This window comes from Benincasa hispida, chromosome 1 (genome assembly GCF_009727055.1).
Source record: "Benincasa hispida cultivar B227 chromosome 1, ASM972705v1, whole genome shotgun sequence".
Lineage (NCBI taxonomy): Eukaryota > Viridiplantae > Streptophyta > Magnoliopsida > Cucurbitales > Cucurbitaceae > Benincasa > Benincasa hispida.
The window spans coordinates 26,354,910-26,371,988 of NC_052349.1; the positions used below are offsets into that span (position 1 = coordinate 26,354,910).

General features: G+C 28.6%; 1 protein-coding gene across 1 annotated transcript; it reads right to left on the reverse strand.

Moving 5' to 3' along the window:
- Positions 1-2,090: 2,090 nt before the first annotated feature.
- On the reverse strand, positions 2,091-7,579 carry LOC120070072 (cytokinin hydroxylase-like). The gene is made up of 4 exons (XM_039021919.1): positions 7,273-7,579; positions 5,834-6,063; positions 3,631-4,248; positions 2,091-2,600 (listed from the first exon to the last, which is right to left on the reverse strand). The coding sequence occupies exons 1-4, from the start codon at positions 7,577-7,579 to the stop codon at positions 2,166-2,168; spliced, it is 1,590 nt and encodes a 529-aa protein (XP_038877847.1). The 3' UTR covers positions 2,091-2,165.
- Between the last annotated feature and the right edge of the window lie 9,500 nt (positions 7,580-17,079).

Sequence of the window (17,079 nt, forward strand, 5' to 3'; positions counted from 1 at the left end):
CTAATCATTTCGTGGTCCAGTCTTATATAAACTCTTTATATAGGATATCTCCACTCGCATGTCTCCACATAATGGTCAGGATCAAACCATTTGTAGAACTTTACAATACTTGTAATATCTACAAAGTGGATCATATCTGTAGTGTCATCAGGATAAGGTATCCCTCCTTTATCCATCTACTACAGACTATTTAGGTTATTACTTAAGGCATGATTCACTTGTATGTCTTCACATACATGCTTAAGTTACATAAAATAACTACGGATCTTAGTTTATTGGATTGAGTAAATGTTTATAAAATAATACTTATTTTATTATAACAATATGTTTACAAACTACCAGACTACCAAGAGATTTAAGACACCAATCCCAACAAAGGTAAATACGTTGGTAAAATTTTTTAACATTTAGTGGCATTGATTAATACGATACAAACTGTTTTAGTGACGCTAGTGTAAATTTCGTTGTTAAAAAGGATATTTTGGGACATAATTTTAAAGCGTTACTATAACTTAGCTTTTAGCAACAAAAATGGTCTACATCGCTAAAATTTTGTCACTGAAAATGAATTTTCTTGTAGTGCAACTCCATTTTAGCTAAATAACTACTCATTTTTATATGTTTTTCGTGTTCTTTCCAACCATGCTTATAAATTGGGCAAAATATTAAAGCACCTTTACGTTTATAAATGACTTCAGAAAGTTTAAACTTAGATCATTTTTGGTATGTGAAGTTTTGTTAATATAAGAATGTGGAAAGAATATATGAATGAATAATTTTTATATATTAACTTGAGATTTACATAGGGAATTTATAGAAAAGACGATAACTTAATTATAGTCTAAATACATAAATTAAGGCCTAAATATCTCAACAAAGAAGAAACACTTAGGAGAAACTCAAAATTTAAAGATGAAATGAGAAGTGATTCATTTTAAAGTGAGAGTAAAGTGGGTATTTCACATCTTCAAAGACCAAAAAAACATGTTTTCAAAAATTGAGGTAAAGTATATAGAAGCTTTTAGATTTTGGATTAGTTTGGACAATTTTTCAATGAGGTAAAAAAAACTAGTTTTTAAAAAAGAGGTTTGTTTTGAAAGGAAAAAAGGGTTAAAAATATAAATCCCATATAATACATAACAAAAAATTGAAAAAATAAAAAGAATATATATATAAAGTTTAAGAATTTTTTTTTTTTTTTTTTTTTAAAAAAAAAGGAAGAAGATAATGTTGCTTTCAGCAAAAAGAAAAAAAGAGGATAATGTTTTCTCTTTCCCCTACTTTGTCATTTATATCCCGACACTTGCAAGTGGTCTGTTTTTATTTTATCAATTCCTAAAAACACATCAGGATGGAACTAATTTAATTATTAATTTCATTGATTATTAATATCATCTTTACTTTTTCAAAATGATTGCAGATAAAATAAATTAGACAGTTTTAAATATTTATAAATAATATTTTATTGTCTATCTACTATAGAGACTACTATTTGTATATATATATGTAATAATTTACATATAGACTGTGATTTTTTTTTGCTATTATTTATAAATATTTTTAACAGTTTTATCATTTAAAATAATTTATTTATACAAAATTAGTGAAATCTATTAATAAAAATTTGTATTATTAAATTATAGTTTTATAAACACACATTTAACAATAATCTGATAATATATTATCAGGTTTTGTTTAATAAATATCCATATGGAAATATTTAATTCAGAGTTCTTAATTCATGTTCAATTTTGAGATTTTTAAAATTTTAAAGAAAAACATAAATCTAAAAATATTACTCTTTGTTATTACTATTATTTTTTTTTACAAGGAGTGAGGAATTTAAGATAGAGAGATAACATATTGGAAAGAAAATTGTGTAATAATGACGAAGAGAAGAAAAATAATGGATATAAAATTCAGAAAGAAATATATTACAATACAAATATATAGTCTCATATTCTCATTAAGGTCATAAAACCTAATGTTAAATGACCAATAATTAGATGAAGACATTTTATTATAGCACATATCTTTGAATCATAGACTGTAAAGTAAAGAAAAAATAGGAAAAAAGAAAAAAAGAAGTTAGAAGTTGGAATCCTCTGACCTCCAAATGTTACGTTGAACTAAATAATAGAAATATAGGTGAGACGTGAAAAAAGTTAAGGGTGAAGAGGGGTAAGAATGAGAGGAATGCCATGGGTGGGTCTTAGAGAGAGTAGAATAGCAGGAGAATGAGAATAAGAAGGAGAAAGAGAGAGTGAAAAGGTAGAAAGAATTAGTGTTAGGACAATCTTATACTCCGTAGAAGATAAGTTTCTACCAATGCACATTCTCCCTCCAAAACCAAATGGCAAATATCCCATCTTGTGGTTGCACCCGCCATGAATGGTGTCGTGTTGGAACCTCTCGGGTTTGAACTCGTTAACGTCGTCGCCCCATAGGGTCGGGTCGTGATGCATCGCGACGATGTCTATCCATATGTTGGTCCCTTTTGGGATTTTCATGTCCCCTAAATCAATGTCTCCTTTTGCTTGTCTTTGTATGTTTGGGGCTGAGGGGTATAGCCTAAGTACCTCATTCCACACCCATCCCATCTGCATCCACACATTCTTATCATTATTTTTCATATTTATGAAAATTTAATAAAAGTTTATGTATTTTCATGTTCGTGTAAAAAATAACTCTATCTAATAGATTCCAAACTGTTAGTTTTTTTTTTTTTTTTTTTTTTTTTTTTTTTTTTTTTTTTAAAATAAATCCATGATATATTCAAAAGTTTTAAAAAGTAGCATGAGTTGAAATTTTCAATTTGATGTCTAAGTAATCGGTATTAAAAAGAAAAAAAATTGAATCGGTCAATGAAATGTTAGACTTTTGATTGAAAATTTAGAGACTTATTATTGAAGATAAAAGTAAAGGATTAGAACTCTTTTTAAAATTCAAATATCAAATAAAAATAATTTTTTAGAACAAAATATATACATAAATAAATTTGAAATTTAAAAAGAACAATTTGATAGTCATTTTGTTTTTAATTTTCCGTTTTCGATACTTATTCTTCTCTTCTTAATTTACACTATCCCTTAAAAGACATTTGAGTTGTTAGTCAAAATCTAAAAATAAAAACAAATTTTTAAAATTTTGACTTGATTTTTGAAAATATAGACAAAAATAGAAAACATAATATAGAAATTTAGAAATAAAAGTTTAATTTTCAAAAAAAATAAAAAATAAAATAAAATGACTACCAAACTAGACTTAAACTTTCACTTTAATTTTAATCGTCTGTTTGAAAAAAAAAATCAAAATATGAATTTAAATCTTGTAATTCGAAATCCAACAATGGGTTTTTAATTTTTTTTCTTGATTTTAAAATAAATATATATCTCAATTTTTGTATATAGAAGGTAACTCAAAAAAAAAAATTAGCAAGTTGACACATCAATAAAAACTCCTATTTTTTTAAAAGAAAAAAAAAATATATTTTTTTTACTGGATAAATGAAATGGTTGCACCTAATCGTGCTATCGACCCATTTTCAATGAGTTGTGTTATAAACATAAAATCATTGTTTTCTTGCATAGTTGAAAGTTAATGGAAAAAAAGTGAAAATATGTAGAAAACCTTTTTGAGAGCAGAAAGCATGGAGAAATCAATATCTTTATCTCCGATCACTTCTTTAATCTCCTCTCTTAAAATCTTTTGCCATTCCGGTCGCGTCGCCAGCAGCAGCAACGTCCAGCTGATGGCGAGCGCCGTCGTCTCATGTCCTCCGAAGAAGAAAGTCTTACACTCGTCCACCACTTCTCTCGGCGTCAGAGCGGCGCCGCCCTTGTACTTGTTACTTTGACTCTGAATCAAGCGGCTAAGCAAATCGGAATCGGAATCAGAACCGGAGGAGATGAGTTTCCTGTGAGATATGATGGAAAAGAAAAGGCGGTCGATTTGAGCACCGAGTCTCTTGGCGGCTAGGGTTCGGCCCGGGTACAGAAACAGACTGCTGAATGGGACACCCACGTAGCTGCTGTTCGAGAACAGAGTCAATTGAAGAGCTCTCAGGCTGTTCAACGCCTCTTCGCCGCCGCCGCCACTTGAAATTCCGAAGCTTGCTTTTGCGATTATGTCGCCGGCGGTTGCTGTGATTTCTCTCTCCACGTCTATTTCCGATTGCCCGGAGTTTACGAGGCTTCTCCACTCTTTTACCATTTTCGTGGTGGACTCCAACATGAACTTTGTCATTGCCTGAAATTTAAATTATGTTCTTAGACAAAATACTAGAAAAATGGATATCTCAATTAGTTGACACATATTCATCATATAAATCATTAAAGAAAAGCACATTATCCTTAACTCTCCGAAACTTATTATTGTTATTATTATTTTATTAAAAAAATTATTTTAAAGGACAAAATTATTTAAAAATATTTATAAATATAATAAAATGTTATCGTCTATCTACGGTAGAGTATGATAGACTACTATCTATAACTATCATGACACAAATAGTAATCTATCACAGTCTATATCGATCTATCACAGATAGACTGTGATATTTTTTTTATATTTATAGATATTTTAGTTTATTTTTCTGTCTTCGAAAACAACTCTTATTATTATTTGATTATTATTTATTTTTAATGTCGATGTTGTTTTTCTTTCATTGATAAGATTTTATATATCATTCACGAATTTTTATAACAGAAAAGGAGATCAATATAATTCATATCAATATAATTTATGTTTTTTATCCATGACTTTTTAGTATAGTCTTTATTTTTGGTCTTAGATTTCAATGATTAATTTTCTTGCTTTTTTCATTAAATATTAACTTTGATGTTAATTATAATTACTTTTTGCTAACAAGAGCGTAACTCAATTGACATAGTGTTTATATTATCAATCTCGTGGTCTGAGGTTCAATTTCCTCACCTCACACTTTAAATACAACCCCTTACCAAAAAAATTACTCTTTACTAATTTTTTGCCACTATTAAAATTAATTAGAAATTTTCACATCATAATTTTTTAAAATTAATTAATTGAATGTATATTGAAAATCAAAAGTGAGTTTTAGGATCCGTTTGGATTGATTTCTAAGTGTTTATAAACATTTTTTTTTTGTACTTAAACACTTATTTAAATACTTAAAAATTCAATCCATATCTTTAGTTTATTGACGAAACTCGAAGATAAAATTATAAAATATTGAAATCTAGAGAACAAAATGAAAATTAAAAGAAAAAAAAATGTAACATTTTCAAAAAAAAAAATGAAAGTCAATTAAACTCTAAATAGAGTTTATTTCTATCATTGAAAACTATAAACCAAATGAAAATATTAACCTGAAAAAAAGTAAAAATTTTGGAACGAAATGGGTATTTAAAAAAATAACAATAACAATAAGAAAGTAGAAAGTTTGTTTTTTAATATATAAACTATTTTATTACGAGAAAGAGACAAATCAATCTTATCAACCAAACCATCAACTAATCATCTAATTTATTTGGTCATTAAAGATATTGGTCCAAATAGATTGATGTCATACCCCCACCAACGGTTGCTTGTCTGTTTTCACATTATATATTAATAAACAAATAAAATTTGTCTTTTGCCAAAAAAGATATAATAATCATAAAGATAATAACAATAATTATTATATTTCTTACTGCCTAATTTCATAATAATACTACAACTTTAACGAGTTTGAATTTAGAGTATAAACAAAACGTAAAATTATTGTGCAATAGATAGGTATTTTGGCAAACATGTACAGACCTGATTCGTTACGAAAACTTAAATTAAGAGTGAAAAATGTAAGTTAAATTACCTTCAAATTGGTGGGGTTGAAGGCGGGAGTGAGGATATGGCGATGGCGGATCCAATCATCGCCTTCGGTCATGACGAGGCCATCGCCGAACATCGGTTCTCGGTCGTTTCTGAAGACAGCTGGCTTCCCCCAACTCTTCCCCATCACAGCTTCAGATATCTTCTTCACAAGCTGTGGATCTGCTATGTACAAAAATGGCTCTGTCCCCAACCAATACACAAACTTCTTCCCTGTCGTAATAACAAAAAAAAAAAAAAAAAAAAAAAATCATTCTTACGCTGCATTTCTAATAATTCTCTTACTAGTATTTCTGTAGTAAAATAATTAACAAGTTTATTCCAATTTCCGAATGCATTGTAATATTAAAATTAGCTAAAAATTTAGAAGTATTAAACTAGGTAATTGAGTAATTTGCTGCTTCCATGTGCATTTAAGTGACTTTCTATTGTGCCGTATTTTTGCTGGCTTTTATTTATTTAAAATCAATATAAATACGCCAATTAAAAAGTTGGTATATAATTGAGGTAATAATTAGGCTACACTTTAATCCCATGTATCCCATTGTCCTTGCATGATAAAAAAAACAAAATAAAAATAATTATTTTATTTTATTTTTAATTCTGTTGCATGGTAGATTTTTATTGGTGCGTTTGCGCATGCTGCTCCAAGGTTTTTTTTTTCTTCTGTGATAGGATGAGAGATACTTGAATGCATATTAAAATATATACCAATATGTATGCATCTCACTTTCATCACACATCAAATGAAGTAATCATAATTTGTTACATGGCAAATTATGATTGGGCAATTTAGTAGGATGGGTAAGTATAGTTTCGTTACATGGGTGGAGGAATCGAACCTCAAACTTCTAGGTCGATAGTATGAACACTATGCCAGTTAAGCTACACTCTTGTTGGCTATGGATTGTATTATTATTTATACTCTTAGTACTTTACTTTATTAGGGTGTAAGTATATATTTACTATTTAGAAAAGATCCAATTATTATTATCTAAAAGAAAAGAAACAAAAATACTAAATTTCAATCTACAAAAAAAGAAATAGGTAAAATTCTAATTTGAGATAAACAAAAATTACCAATTCAAAACAAAAATCGAAAATAATTTTTTTTTTAAAAAAAACCCAAGAATAAGGAAAATGGCCAATTGAATCCAAAACTAAAAACCAAACCAACATGGAGCAAAACCAATCAAATATAAACTATTGGTTTTGTCCTTTATTGGATATCGATTTGGTTCTCTATTTTATAAAACCAATCAGTTTGGTTTGGATTTTAGTTGACCCCAAAATCGAGAAAATGGAATCTATTACTATAAAAAAAAAAGTTTGTGCATCAAAGAATCATAAAAGTAACAAAAGACCATTGCTATTTAAAAAAGTCAAATATATATAAGAAAGAGGGATTTTGTTTGATTTTACCATAAGAATTCTGCCATTGAGCAAAGTGAGGGAAGATAGTTGAATGAATATCATGGGAGAGATTATTTGAAGAAGCAAGGGATGATCCGCCATTAATGGCTGCAGCAGCTTTGATTATCTTCTTCATCTCTGTAATGTTTCCAAGAGGGAAAGTAGGAGAGGGACCTTCAAATCCATTTCTCTTCAAATTTTTATGAGCCAAAATTGGCAAAATCCACCATGAAACCACCACTTTTCCAAAAAAAACCATAATCGTACCCCTAATCGCCCACATGATTAACATAACCAACACACAAATCAACTCCATTTTCTATTAAAATTTAAAAACTTTTTTATGTTAAAGAAAACAAAATGAGAGAGTTGTGTTTTAATTTTGTGTATGTTTATGTATGGATATACACAATATATAGTTGAAAGTTGTGGCGTTGGGTCTAGGGTTTATATAGGAAAAAAGAGGGGAGAGATGGGTCCGGTGGGAATAATAATTGTGGGAATATTTGACTTTCCACTGATGAATATATAAATATATTAAATTGCATATATAATTTAGTAAATAAAAATTTGTTGTACTGTGTGAATGTATTTGACAAATTTTTATTTGTTTTCAATGTGAATATGGAAAATATTGATGTTGCTATATTGGAGAGAATAATGCAACAAAAAATAGACTACAGAAACCTCTGTTTTAAACATACATTTGATCTTTGAGGATTGAATCTTCACTATCGCGTGTTGATTATTTTCTTTTTTTATAAAAAAGATAAGGTTGAGATGAACATTATATTGTCCCATTTTTTACATTTTTTTAGTTTTAAAATCTTTCTATTTGACTGAGAAATGCATCAAAATGATATTCCTTTTTCTTAAAAAAAAAAAAAAAAGGAAAAAAATACATTGTAGAGGGAATTCTTTAAGTTAATTTTATAAGATTGTTTTTAATGTTAGATTATGTGACTAAATCTTGACTCATTAATTTTATAACATAACAATTAATAAATCCCAATAATTAAAACTAAAATGAACTACATTTTTTCTCTCTCCAAGCAGAAAAAAAAATCTTCTTTTCTCTCTCTAATGTCCAGCCCCTCCCTCTGCTTTCTATCTTCCTTTTTGGAATTTGATTTGGATTTTAAAATATAAATAAACCAAATAATTTAGATGAAAGTAAAATTATTTTTTCTCTCCTTTTTTCGGCAAAAATAGATGAGTAAAATTCTAGAGAAATTATTTTAAATAAAAAAAATAAAAATATTTTGAAATATAATAAAATGATAAAATGACAAATTAAATTCTTTTTTGTCATTTTACTATATTTATAAATAAATTGGCTATTTCGCTATATACAAAAAGAATCCAAAATTGCTACTACATACCATGAATGCAAAATTTTGGGTTAGTACTATGAATACAAAAGTTTGGGTTACAATCATAATTAGTATAGCTTAACCAACATCAAATATGTATAATAACCTCAAAATTAGAGGTCGATCCTCAATCCCATATATTATAAAAAAAAAAAATGCATTACACTATTAAATTGAACAATTTTATATTATGTTGTTATTAATTTTAGAAAAAGAACGACAAATGGTTATATAATTGACCTAATAATTAATTAAGCTTCATTAGATACCTATTTGTTTATTTATTTATTTATTCAATTTTTTTAATTTTAGAAAATTATGTTTAGAAGCACTATCCTATAAGCTTCTATTATTGTTATCCACAACCTTCTAAATTTCGTTGAGTAACTATTTAATTTTTTATTTTTTATTCTTAAAAAATTAAGTTTATAGATATTATTTCAATTTCTAAATTTTTTCATTTATATCTTCTTTTTACCAATTGTCTAAAAAACAAGTAAAATTTTGAGAACTAAAAAAAGTAACTTTTAAAAACTTGTTTTTGTTTTTTAAATTTGACTAAGAATTTAATCATTGTACTTGAGAAAGATGCAAATCATTGTAAGAAATTAGAAAGAAATAGACTTAATTTTTAAAAACAAAAACAAAAAATAAAATGGTTACTAAATAAGATTCTAATATTTTAAAAATTCAACTAAGTTTTGAAAACTAGAACAAAGTGGTTTCCAAATTTTATTTTTATTATTAAAGAAAAACCTAGCCATTCAAATGTTAAAATTTCAATATGAAAATCATAGTTGAAAGTCTTAAATAAAAAATATATAAATATTTAAAAAAAAAAAAAACAACTAAAAACAAAATAAGCTAAGTTGATATTTTAGGCAGTGGTATGGACGTTTCTGATATTGTCGGTGCATGAACAGCCTATGTTGTTTAGTGAATGTTTAAAATGTTTTGTTTTTGGTGTCTCTAAAATTGTTTTCATTTTGGATACTCAATTTGATGTTTTTTTTTTCTTTTTTATTTTTTTAAAGTGTCATTTTCGGTTCTTTTTATGTTCAATTAATTAAAAAAACACACACAAAAACATCCTGACCCTACAGACCCAACTTTAATTATTTGGGTAATTAGGTCATGGGTGCATTTTATTTATATATTATTCTTGTTATTAGATGAATCATTGTAAATGGATAATGAATTATCGACTTTTTGGATGGAAAGCAAGCGTTTTATCTACATTTTTGTTATTGATTTTGATTTTTTTTTTCCTTTTCGATCAACAAATTGCAGGATGAAGACATAATAATTGCCTTTTGAGAAGATAATGGATGTTTTATTTACTGTGTTATATTCAAATTGACTTTTAAAAAATGATAAAATGTATTTTATCTCTACTGTATTATATTCGAATTAACGATGAATTGGATTTATTTAAGTTGGCCGTTTGTGCAAAAACGATATCTTTATATATTTTATCAGAGCCCACACACTCTTGATATTCTCACCTTACCCTAAGGAGAATACACATGAAACTTTTATGGTGGCGGCCATCTTGGATCGTGATTGTTCGTGATCGAAGAGGAAGAAATTCGTGAAGAACGGTTCTTCAAGGGTAAGTTTTTTAATTTTTCAAACTCTTATTTCTCTTTTCTTCATCTTTTATGCATGCTGTAATTTTTTGTGATAATGCATAATGTTCTCTGTAATTTTATTGTTCCATAAAAAATAAAGAATTGGGCCAATCCCCACCTCCACAATGGAACTTCACCGTTCCCTCATAAGGTGTAGTCTTTTCGTGTATTGTTCTATGTGAGTTAAAGAATTCATTAAAGTCATCTGAGTCGAATTCAATTCCCTATCACTACGAAGTCTTTCAACCTTTCGGTTATACTAATTTTCTACTTCAGTTATAAACTATTTAAAAGTATCAAACACATCACTTTTATTTTTCAATAAGTATAGAAAGGTTGGAGAAATCATGAATAAAAATAATAAAATATCTTTTATTGTTCCTAGTCAAGATGCCATTAAATTCACATAAGTCAAAATGAATTAAATCTAGAGGCTTATATTCCCTAAGTACAAATTTATGCGAAGTCTTAGTTATTTTACCCTGACTACAATACTCGCATTTATCAAATTGATTCGTGGATAACTTAGGTATCATTTCTAGCTTAATCATGTTACAAATTAATCTCTTATTAACATGACAAAGTCTAGCATGCCAAACATTTAAAGAACACAACATATAAATAGAAGATTTTATTTTATTTATATCAAGGTTTAATTTGAACATGCCCTCGGTTGCATAACCCTTCCTTACAAATAAATTATTCTTAGTAAGGGTATATAAATTTGCCTCTTTTGTTTGGGTAAATTTGGCCTTGTTGAGAAGATAGCCCGAGACCAAGTTCTTTCTGATCTTTAGAGTGTGCAGAACATCCTTCAAGGTGAGAGTTTTCCCTAAGGTAAACTTTAGCTCCACCTCCTCATTTCCAACAACGTACTTTGAGTGGTGATCCCCCAACATAATGTCTTTATCCTTAGTTTCAATATAAGTTTTAAAGAGACTAAGGTCATGACAGACATGACATGTAGCGTCAATGTCTATCCACCACCCCTCAGATTCACCTATCATATTTACTTTTGTGATCATGGCTACTAACAGATCTTTTATCAGGTTAGCCTAACCAACAGGACGGTGTCTGTTCCTATAATTCTTAGCCCTGTGTCCAGGTTTATTACAATTAAAGCTAAGGAACTGTACCGTTTCTCTCGAGGAGGGTTTCTGCTTCTTATGATTGTTCTAATTGTTGAAACCACAGTTCTGACCTTTCCTCTTGGTTCCTTTGGACTTTTGGTCAGGCTTTATCACGGCAAAGGATTTCCTAGGAACAATGTTCACCTCCTCCTTCTGGTCCTGCTTCAGGCCCTTCTCCTCAATCCTCTGTCAGGTGATCAGACTCTCCAAAGAAAACTCATTGGTCTTATGCTTCAAGGTGTTCTTGAAATCCTTCCACAAAGGAGGTAATTTATCAATAATAATGACAACTTAGTATTACTCATTTAGGGGCTTACCTTCACTTATTCTTTCATGGGCTATTTTCTGTAGTTTATGGGGTTGGGTGTCCACAGATTTGTCATCCGTCATCTGGAACTTTAAGTAATGGCTGATGACATATTTTTTCGAACTAATCTCCTCGGTGTCATACTTTTCTGCAAGGCATCCCACATATCTTTTGTTGTCTTCATTCTACTGTAATAATCATACGAATCGTCAGTCAAATCATTTAAAATAATTTTTTTTGCATAAGAAATCCCTTTCTTCCCAATCAACGGCTTCTTTTATTTGTTGTTCAGTTGGATCTTCTTTTGAGACAGTTGGCTTCTTTGTAGTACAAACGTCGGCAAACTTCTTGACTGTGAGGAAAAGTAGCATCTTTTACTTCCACCATTTGAAGTTTGCTCCTTCGAACCGAAATGGACAATTGAGATCAAATGTCATAATGTTGTTCTGATTTGTAAGGGCCATTGTAGTAATGGCAAGTGAAAAATGTCTTAAAATTGTTGGAACAGCTACCTCCGTTGGGCAGAAAACGGTTACAAACGAATGGTGTCTAAAGTAAAAAATAAAAAATAAAAAAAAAATTGCAAAACAGAAAATCGGTTATAGGCTGAGTTACGGAGCTTGCTCTCTTTAAACGTTTTGCGGCTCTACCCCTTGTGCAAGTAATTCAAAAAATTTCCACGTCGTCCCTAGGATAAAACAACCCAGAAAAATGAAAGTTGTCTCGATCGAAGTGTACTGGAACCGACCGAAATACTCACAATCAGTAGCTTCTTTTATCTGTTGTTCAGTCGGATCGTTTTTCAGGACAGTTGACTTCCCCATAGTACAAACGTCGGCAACCTTCTTGACTGTGAGGAAAAACAACATATTATGCTTCCACCATTTGATGTTCGCTCCTTCGAACCGAAATGGACAGTTAAGGTCGAATGTCATAATGTCATTCTGATTTGTAAGGACCATAGCAATAATGGTAGATAAAAAACGTCTTAAAATTGTTGTAACAACTACCTCCGGTGGGCAGAAAACGGTTGCAAATGAACGGCGTTTAACTTAAAAAAAACCTACAAAGCAGAAAATCGGCTATAGGCTGAGTCACGGAGCTCGCTCTTTTTAAGTTGTACAAGCAATTCAAAAAATTGTCATGCCATCCCCAGGATAAAACAACTTAGAAAAATGAAATTTGTTTCGATTGGACCTACACCGAAACCGACCGGAATACTCACAATCAGTAGCTTCTTTTATTTGTTGTTTAGTTGGATCTTTTTTAGGACAGTTGGCTTCTCCGTAGTATAAACATCGGCAACCTTCTTGACTGTGAGGAAAACCAACATATTCTGTTTCCACTATTTGAAGTTCGCTCCTTCGAATCGGAATGGACGGTTGAGGTCGGATGTCATAATGTCGTTCTGATTTATAAGGGCCATGCAGTAATGGCAGATGAAAAACGTATTAAAATTGTTGGGACAGTTACCTTCGGTGGGCAGAAAACGGTTGCAAACGAACGACATCTAATATAAAAAAAAAACTACAAAATAGAAAATCGGTTATAGGTTGAGTCGCGGAGCTCGTTCTCATTAAAACGTTTTGCGGCTCTACCCCTTGTGCAAGTAGTTCAAAAAAATTTCATGCCATCCCCAAGATAAAACAGCCCAGAAAAATGAGATCTATCTCGATCGGAGCTATACCAGAACCGATCGGAATACTCACACCCTTCAATATGTAAATTGCACGTAAGAGTATAGGAAAGAATAGATAGAAGTAAGCAGAGAAGAGAGGAGAAAATTTTTGTTTGTTCAGAATGAAGGAATTTGGCGTATTTATAGCCCTTGAAGGCCAACGGTTATGCAAAACCGATGGGGAGAGGGACGCGTGCAATCACCGAACATGCACGAAGGCCACTTACACGGGAAGTTCCAAGGACCACATAAAAGGCGAACGACTGAAATTTTTATTTATTTTTAAAATTTGGATTGGTTGGGTTGGGTTGTCGGATTATAACTTATTTTTTTCTTATTAATTTTAAATACGTAAATTTATTTACAGCACATTACTAATAACTAAAATCTCATAAAATTTAAATGTTAAAAACCAAATATATATGATATTTATTACAAACTTTAAACAAATACAAACATCATAGCAATTTTAAAACAAAAATATTAAAAAATCATAAATCCATTAACTCAAGGTAGGCAAACTTTAAACAAAAAGAAATATATTTATGGAAAATTTTCCTTTTCAGTAATTTTTTTTAGCAAAAAAAATAAAAAAATAAAAAAATTTCAATATTGGAAGGATAATTAGAGTATTTGACATATTATATAAAAAATTTATAATTATTTCGTGGCAGACATATATGTAAATATTGAAATTTTTAATATTTCTTTAATATCCGATCTTTTTTCTATCCATTTATGGAAAGATGTCCCTTTTTTTTAGTAGATTTCTCACTAACACATTTGATTTTTTAAGAAAAAAACTACCACATTTGTTAAGTTAAAAAATAAAATATACATTTAACATGAATATTATTGAAGATATTTCTTGTGAGTACAATTCACATATAACGCCAAGTTTAGAAAGGTATATAAATGAATCAAGACCACATTCGAATATGAAAGATTTGAAGGATATTTAAGGATTGAAAGTTATAATTTTTTTTAACAAGGCACATATTCCTTTTCGGTAGTTCAATCATAAAAACTCCAAAATTTAACGAGTACACGTGGACTCAAAATTTTTCTGATCCTAAAAGCCTATGAAATATTCTATACCACCGTTAAAAAAAAAAAAAAAAAAAAATCTTTTTCTTAGGGTTGTGATTAATTGAATCAATTTTATAGTTTATATTATTTTTTCTATAATATTCAATGAATCATGACATAACAAAAACATGTCACATTTTCATTAAAATAAAGTAATAAAGTAATAAAAGCAACATAAATCATTTGCGAAATAAAGGCAAATAAAAATTGATTCAGATAAAATAAGAATATGTTATAATTTAAAATAAACAATTAATCACATGCATGAAACATGAGCAACTACCTAGCCACCATATAACAGCAAGTGGCTCTCATGTCGTATAACGGTCAACCCTTCGGTCAGTTGACTGGTGCAAAGTCCAGGTGGACGGCGAAGATGAACTCTATAATAAGATATAGAAATTATGGATCTCTAATTTAATTTTGATTTTACTTTTTAAAGACTTTCAAAGTGTATCAACTTCAATGAGTTAAAAATTCCTTTTTCTCTTCTAAGATTTATAAATGGGGCTTGCTGACTCAGCTCGGTTGAAAATTTACGGATAAAATCATGAGATTTTTTATTTTATTTTATTTTATTTATTTATTAGGATAATAGGACCATGAGATTCATGATATTTCAAAAAAAAATATATATATATATAGTAGGGTCGTTTTTTTTTAATAAAAATATTGGAGATATAAGTCTATGACGTAAAAATTGACTTGGTCTCATGTATTTTGCACATAAGTTATCATGAGGTTATTTGAGTCTTTTTCAAAATATTTTCTCGTACTTTCGTCAAATCATGTGTTTTTTTAATATGTTGTTATAGAGATTTATGCATATCTTTAATTTTGATTTTTCATTATGTTTTTCTCATTTTCTACCGTCCAAAAAATAGTAATATATATATATATATATATGAATGAGTTGATAAAAATAAATGATCTACATTTATACCTAGAACATGTTAACCTCTTTAAAATGATTTGCATGTGGTCAAGTTACAAGATAAAAAATATGAAATGCTTATTTTGGATGAAAATAAATTTTAGAAATATTTAAAATGGTAAATGAAGAAAGTGAATATTTTTGAGAACTTACTAGTTTTCAATCAACATGATTAAAATGCATCATTAAAACATGTACGATAATTTTTCAAATAAAATAACAATTCGAATGTAAATACTTAAAAGGTTAAAGTAAAACATTTCATGTTATAATATAATATACTATAGTATTGTAGGTAACAATATTTAAAAAGATGTGCGCAAATGATAGAGAGGAAAGTGTTTTGGCACTAGATGTTGCTTTTAAAAAAAATGTTCCATTCATGGCGGTAAGTACTTTTAGGATAAATGTCAAAATTAAATAAAGTACAAAGCAATTTAATCTTTCAAAATTAAAGAGGGAAGATGAGTATTAATTCAAAATCTAGAGAAGTAATTAATCTCTTTTTTTTTTTTTTTTGGTTACATTAAGACTTTAGTCTTCAAATTTTACATTTTATTATTTTAAGTCTCTAGATTAAAAAGTATTTAACAGATTTAAAACTTTTAGTTTTATATTAAATAGATCTGTAAACTTAAAAAATGTTAAATTGTTATAAACTTTTAATTTTTATATCTAATGTCTTAAAACATATTCAAAATTTTTAAAATCAATAATTTTATTATTCATTAAATTGAATTGTATATTCTACTAATTTATTAAATTTTCAATTTGGTGTTTAATAGGTATATAAATTTTAAAAATGTTCGTCAAAAGACCTTTAGGAATTTTTTAAAGTTTAATGGCTTCTAGAATTAATTTTAAAAATGGGATTCTTTGCAAATATATTTGCAAAAAGCAAGTTGGCTGGAAATTATTTGAAAATAGAGCAGGTTTTTTAAGTCTATCGTAAAGACTGAATTCATATGCACGTGCCACGTGGAAAGCCCTCAGTTCAATGACTTTTTTTTACTTTTTTATTTTATTTTTTCTTTACCAACTTCAGAATTTTTTTACTGCTACCCTATTAACTCTTCCAACACAAATTTTTTTAACCTCACATCCCAAACCCTCATTTTCTTTTTTTTTTTTTCTTTTTTTTTTTTTAATTTTATTTGAATTTGTCTAGGAATTTTTTAGAAAAATATTGGATATTACTTGAAGAGAAAAGATCTTCAAAGATAATGTATCTTGAACCATTTTCTTGCATCAAGCATGTTGTAATTTATTTTGAATGCATATCTTGTATGTTTACTATAAATTATATTTTTGATAATTAATGGAATTTGGACGATCCGTTTCCGCTCAGGGATCTCCTTCAATACAAGTTCCTTCATAGGTTATATTGTATTTGATACAATATGAAAACTATAGGTTATGTGTTATATTTGATATAACATATAAATTATATGTTATGTGTTATAAATTATGTGTTATAAGTTATAAATTATGTGTTATAGGTTATTTGATATAACATAATTTATAGGTTATAAATTATGTGTTATATTTACTATAAATTATATTTTCAATAATTAATGGAATTTGGACGATCCGCTTTCGCTCAAGGATTTCCTTCAATACGAGTTCCTTCAATAGGTTATATTGTATTTGATACAATACGAAAACTATAGGTTA